Source organism: Opisthorchis viverrini (assembly GCF_000715545.1).
Source record: "Opisthorchis viverrini unplaced genomic scaffold opera_v5_112, whole genome shotgun sequence".
In the NCBI taxonomy this organism is placed as follows: domain Eukaryota; kingdom Metazoa; phylum Platyhelminthes; class Trematoda; order Opisthorchiida; family Opisthorchiidae; genus Opisthorchis; species Opisthorchis viverrini.
The window spans coordinates 915466-921905 of NW_008751770.1; the positions used below are offsets into that span (position 1 = coordinate 915466).

At 40.1% G+C, this 6440-nt stretch overlaps 1 protein-coding gene across 1 annotated transcript in view; it reads left to right on the plus strand.

The window, feature by feature from the left end:
- Positions 1-5883, plus strand: part of T265_05818 (hypothetical protein) — a gene marked incomplete at both ends in the record, with an annotated part of 41956 nt that extends 36073 nt beyond the window's left edge. The window contains 2 exons of the mRNA XM_009170925.1: positions 2397-2457; positions 5740-5883. Of these exons, the coding sequence (XP_009169189.1) occupies positions 2397-2457; positions 5740-5834 (156 nt within the window). The remainder of the gene's footprint in view (positions 1-2396; positions 2458-5739) is intronic.
- Positions 5884-6440: the final 557 nt, after the last annotated feature.

Genomic DNA, 6440 nt, shown 5'->3' on the forward strand with positions numbered 1-6440 from the left:
GCGCCTGCTGAACACAAATAGCCGATTCATAAGATGGATGGTAAAATTATGGATATTTTGAACATTTTCCGAAACAGTCATTAGAATTTAACGCCAGAATAAACATATTGCGAAACCGCGAGTGGTCAGAACGAATTCTTTTCAATGTCGGCGAAAGGTAACTGTGGCTCTGACTGCTTTGCAAACCTAACTTCTACGACCTAAACCTACAGATGCGCGTAGGAATGCTTGTCTATCAATTCGCGTGTGTTGTAGCAAGGCAGAAACTGGACAAAAATTAATAGCAAATTAATTTCGTCCAGACAAAGGCTCGAGAATCAAATGAGTTCACCGTTTGCACATCGGTAATCAATTGCAATCCCAGTTAATTCATCAATCAGAGCAATTGGGACCATACAAACGGTTCAACCAAAACTACAGACATGGCTATTGGAAGATACCAATGAAAAGTTGCGCAAGTTTTCATCAAATTTTAAGTTGACCCGTCAGACAAACAGTCAAACAGACTATAAACTACGACGGGAGGATTAAGCTGCAAGAAATGTGAATAAGACTAGCAGGAAACTGCACAAGCAAGTCGCCGAATAAGCAGCAAACGGTTTCCCCCCAAGAATGCTACACGGTTCGGTACGGTACTTGTTCCGTATGATCAAAACCTACCACATTACACAGGATGACTCTATCAAGAAACTCTGGCAATCTGTGCTCCGTTCAAATGTACATAGCGAGAGGATTCTGCAAAAGGGAACAGCTAATCAATCACTGTAACCAGGTTTCAAGAACCCGTGCAGCTGTCTGAGCGGAAAGATATGATCGACAAAATCAGGACAGATACTGGTATGTGGTTCGAGGCGCCGGTAGCCTAAATACATCGCTCATTCCTGAACATGCTCTACTGATAAGATATGATCATTTAGATACTTTCGCCTTACACTGATGCAGTACTTGTATCATTCCCGCTTCGTATTTCATAGTTCGCGAGTACATAAACCCGAAAGAGCCAAGGATATACAATGCTCATAAACCTTCAGTAGAGAGGAACTTTAATCCAGTTTTCCCCCACCCCCTTTGATAGGGACTCAAGAAGATAATTGCACTAGAATAGGAGAAAGACTACGATTTGAATTGGAACCTATAGTCGACCTCGAATAGAGTCACTTGCAAGCACTACACACGCATCTACGTAAAATGCTCCCGTCGATCTTAATTGAAATTCTTGAAACAATTTTGCATTTAGCGTGAAACCGCTGGTAATATTCGGTGGGATATTTCTAGGTGTTTCCACCATATTGTCAACTTTATTTATTCACACAATAAGAAGTCTTCACTTTTTATGACGTTCAACAAAAAATAACTGGCACGCTAGGACTTTCAACTTCGCCCACTGGGTTTTTTTAAAGTCAAATGTAAGACCCCGATGAATTGTTTACAACAGCAGGGATTTGAATGCATGTCAAACTAAGAAGTAAATGTTCGAAAAATGAGAAGTCAGCATCTACTTGAGTTTTTTGTCATATTGCTCCCAAACGGGATGGTGAATCATTTATTAGGCGTATGAAGTAAACGATACGGGGTCTACTGAACTGTTGTCCAAAGCCGATCACTTAAAAAAGTTAAAATGACTTTGTTTGGTCAGTCCCAAATTGAATATGCTTAAAATCACAAAAATGAGTGACCTGCAACCGATGTGTATAATTCATCCTAAGCATTCTTCATGTTAAGCTAAGAATGTCTTTGCTGTTCGGCCGTGATGGTTTTGTTTCGTTGAGTTCATTCCTCAGGCCAACATGAACTAATCATTTTCTTAGGTTCAGAACCTCTAAGAATGTCCAAACTCAGCTTTCCAAGGGTTTTCACGTTTTTACTTCCATGTGTAGGTACTCATGTACCTGGTTTATACTTGGGCTGTTGTGCACTACCGCTATAAATCTAGGCTTTCATCGGATATTTGCATATATTTTTCTAACCCCATGATTTTTTCCATGCTTACGACAAATATTCAAGGACAAGAAATGTTTACAATGGTAAATTAGGAAACGCACATCTTCAGGTTTAGTCACATTCATACACACGATACGTTCTTGGAGCGGAAAAGTAACTATCCAGTTCTGGGATGTAAGTACTGGAGATTCTGTGAAGTTCCACTGTCTCTCCCTGGACTTCCTAAAACGAAAGCGCCTCACACTCGTGATCGGTTATTGCGAAACCTGATAACATTCAGGTACCTGAAAAAGACATTCTACAAGAGCAATCTCTCCGTGAACCACAAAATATAGATTAACTAGCACATTTTGGGACGCTTTCGCCGTTATCGCCTCATAGTACATCCCACAGAGCATGTTTTTCACAGTTGTTTACAACCACTCTGAGATTTATGATTACCCTTCAATTCTCAGCAGGGAGAACCGCTCGCGATTCCAAGGCCTATGAGCCTTACTCCCGAGAACACTACCAGAGGTACGTCAGCGTACAGTTTGAAAGTATTCCCACAGTAAATATGCCGAGTTTTGCTTATAAAATGTTTTGTATGAGACGAGTGTATAAAACTTTCCAAAACGTATTTCGTAGCTACTATTCAAAAACAAAAGTGCATCAAATGGAATGAAAAATGCATTGTGACGGTAGTGTTTTAGCATTGTAGCTGACGCGGTAGTAAGCTTTCTGCTCTCAGTCTATCAGTCTCGAATTAGGCTGTCCTTGCATTTCAGAAATTTTATATTTTGTGCTCATGTGTTCATTTTTTCCACCAAAATACAGATGATTTAGGAACTATTCCGTCGTTATTAGCGAAAGCCTCGGATGAATTCCTTAGTTGTGATATAAACAAATGAATATGCTGCCGCAGTGCATTTAATGAACACATCTGCCATAAGTTTATTTAAAACGTGTCGACAGCACACAGCCAGCTTTGGTCTTCTTAGAATGCCCAGCTGCATCTCTCGCTCGTGATATTCGGTCGGCTTAGACCCTCATTAACAAAAATAAAAGTAGCTCACCACTTGCTTGCGACATGATGTTAAATTATAATAAGACGTTCATAAAATTTCGGGAACTACGACTATCGAATTAGCCTTAATTTGGGCACACCAGTTGAGGAGCATTCAGTACAATTATAAACTGCGTTTTGCCCAAAAGTATTCCCCTTCCTCCACCAATCGGGCTGCATCATGGGAGTTGTAGTTTTCACTCCTTCATGGTAGTTCAATTAGACTGCATCACTTCTGTTGTGGATGTACAGGGGACGGATGGCTTACTTTGACTGACTTTACTGACTGACTGTCTTGCTTGCCTGTGCTCTAATCCCTCGGTTATATTCAAAATTAGTTGTCTGTTGTAGAGGTTCAGGTTTAGTCGAGCCATTGGTGAAGGATATTGAATTTTCAGTCGTATCCCTTCATAAGTGGATCACTTTTATTGGATGTACATTGATTTTTTCATAAAGATGTTAAACGCTAAAATTGAAAATGGACCTAATAATACCACCTAGTCACAAACGGCGAGATGTCTCAAGTGGCTAGAGCGCGAGTTTACTAACTGTTCGAACTCGACCTCTGCCTCCTGACATCCCCTGTTTAGCCTTGAGCAGTATCTTAGCCTTCGTGCTTCCTTTGGGTGGCACGGCAGCTATGCACCGGAAGGATGTCACAGCTGAACTAATTTTTTGGGTGTAACAAAGTTCAGACCTGTGTGAACGTTAGGGCTCAAAATTTTGAACTAACGTTAACTCGTTGAATATTGCAACTTATACGCAGGCTAGCAAAATTATCACCCATCCGTCCTGCAGAGAGCAGTAAGTGAAGAAAATCAACGTAGAAATTTTTGTTATATTTACGAAAGTTTTCCCCATCTCGTTTCTAACAATATACGCCACGTGGAAATCCGTCGGTCATTTATGAGTCCGCATTCATCAGTAAGCTCTAGGTAAGTTAAATGAAGTGTAACTAGGCGCTTGCCAGAAACGTCTAGCTACTGGTCTCGCTGCCCTGAGTTTATCAAGAGATTTCTTAGTATTCTGTGCCTGGTTGATAAGTACAATAATGCCCTAATTGCCTGGTGATATTGTGCAACGAAAACTCGATGTAATCTATTCAAAGATTTCCTGAAAATAGAATTACTTTCCTAAAGGAAACTACTCACAAGGTTGCCGAAAACTCTTCGATTGTTAGAGTCTGACTGGACTCTCATGAAAAACTGCGATTTTGGAATCCTTCTGATCTCCAGTTTTTTCGGGTAACTTATGAGTGCACGGGCAATGACTTACTCTGTAAACCAGATCACGCAATTTCAGTGCAAGCGATAAACCGAATACACATGCTTGCAGTTGATCCACTAAATATTCGACTGCCGCAGGCATAAACAGAAAAGTATTAAGGTGTTTTCCTCTGTGTATTACACAAAGATTTGTGAGAGCATAATAAGCGCAACAAGGGACCTTCACCGACGAAAAAGAAGTGAAATGGTAAAACGGAAGGTCTATTTTGAGGTTTGTTGTAAAACTCCATATTCGTAAACTGAGTTCAAGATCCAGTCAAATCTTCTACGCCACAAGATTATCTATTTGATGAATGCTCGTACAAATAAAATTTCAAGTATCTTTCAACACGTCCGGCAAAGAGACATTTCTAGTAGAAACCATGATCACCACAAAGAAAACACCTTAAAAATCTCACGGAAATAATACAACTATGGGTCTATCCAGAAACCCCAAGTTTACCCTGGAATAAAAATTACAAAGATGAAATTCGCAGTACATATACCGGAAGACGTTTTTTTCTTGTGTCCGGACATTGATACATTTCACTTTCGTAACGCGTTCAAAGTATCCACGGAATTCTGGATTTTACATGTCTCAGAACAGTTGATCTCACACACTACAACTCTCACCGTATCACAATTAATTGGTAATTGCGTACACAATTTGCCGCATTTTCAGTAGCCGTGTTTCAAGGAGCTTTTAGGAAGAAATCCATTTCTGCAATGTAAACATACCAATTTCCTTGAGCAAATCTACTTTTACTGCTTTTGTATGGGCTGATGAACTTAATTTCCGAAAAATTTAATAAAATTTTCATTTGACCAGTGGCAAGTCCCGATTTCGACACCTTATCTTGCTTGTGGATGGGTGTGGATTTATCTCATTTTCTTTCTTGCTGAGAGATGAACTCATTTAAGACATTGTATCCTCGTCTTATTGAGCAAGATAAAGCTGAAAATCCGATGCCGCAAAGTAGAAAACATTCTAGATAAATGTTAACCGAGTTAAATACAAGTCGACTGGAAACGTTGCAGACGATCGCTTTCTGTAGATGCGTTTGTAATGACGCTCACAAATTGCTTCCTCATCAGCCAAGTTTTAATGGAGATCACCAATCGCTGCACATCGTTAAGAATAACCTGAAGAATAGCCCAAAATGGGTTCACCATTTCGCAAATATTTTTGTAAAAGAACAAGCATCACCTTCTCTCGTTAAATTTTGAGGGTCTAATTGTACCTCCGTCTATTGAAAACACTGAGTATGGGAGATAAACCAATTTGAATAACTTTATTCATGTCAGCCCGACTTAGATCAACTCTGGTCATTACTAAACCACACAAACATCAACAAAATTACTGCGTTCTGACACGGTAATAGTCAAAGACAATCAGATTCCAGTCCCGAACATGAACTTCATTCCAAAGCCCAATCTTAGAACCTTTCATCATGAACAGATTTGTTTCTTCTCCGTCTGTTTTTACAGCGGTACGTGCAAGGAGTTTGTCCCTTGGAAAGCACACTATTCCTACACCATTCTTGCAAGCATCCAACCTGAAGGTTCATAAGGAAGTGCCGTGAGTCACCACTACACTTGTATCACATATAACAGTAACAGAACTGAATGAATATTCGGCTAATAAAATGCACTTGCTTGAAGACAAACCTCTTAGTTTTAGTTAAGCGGGCACTTACTAGTAATTAACTAGAAAATCCCAACTAATTTCTCACGTGTGCATGCAGCGATCAGTCCCTCTCTCAGGGCCATTTGATAGTACACATAGGGACAAAAATAAAACTGGCTCAATAAGTTAAGCAAGGCACGCCCATCCAAAGTTGTTTCACTTTATTGTTTTGAAGTTGTCCTAATCATCCTCTGCACACATGCGAGTCAGCTGCCCACTAGCTCATCTTTGGTCTGCTGAAGAAACAAAATTTCCCATCGCAAGCAAAAAAGAACAACAATTCATTTGATTGTGCCCGTATTTTTGTATTGCGTTATATGGTGAAAAATCGGCTTACGCAAAACTGAGGTTTGCACGATCTCAAAACCAATATGACTAGAGTTAACTTAGTGTTTAAGCAAAACGCTCGTAGCTCCATAACTTCGACCATTGCGTTCGATAGGTGGCCATCGACGCTGAGCCTAATCCAGCAACGTGCGGTCAACTGCTCGCAACTTCGTTG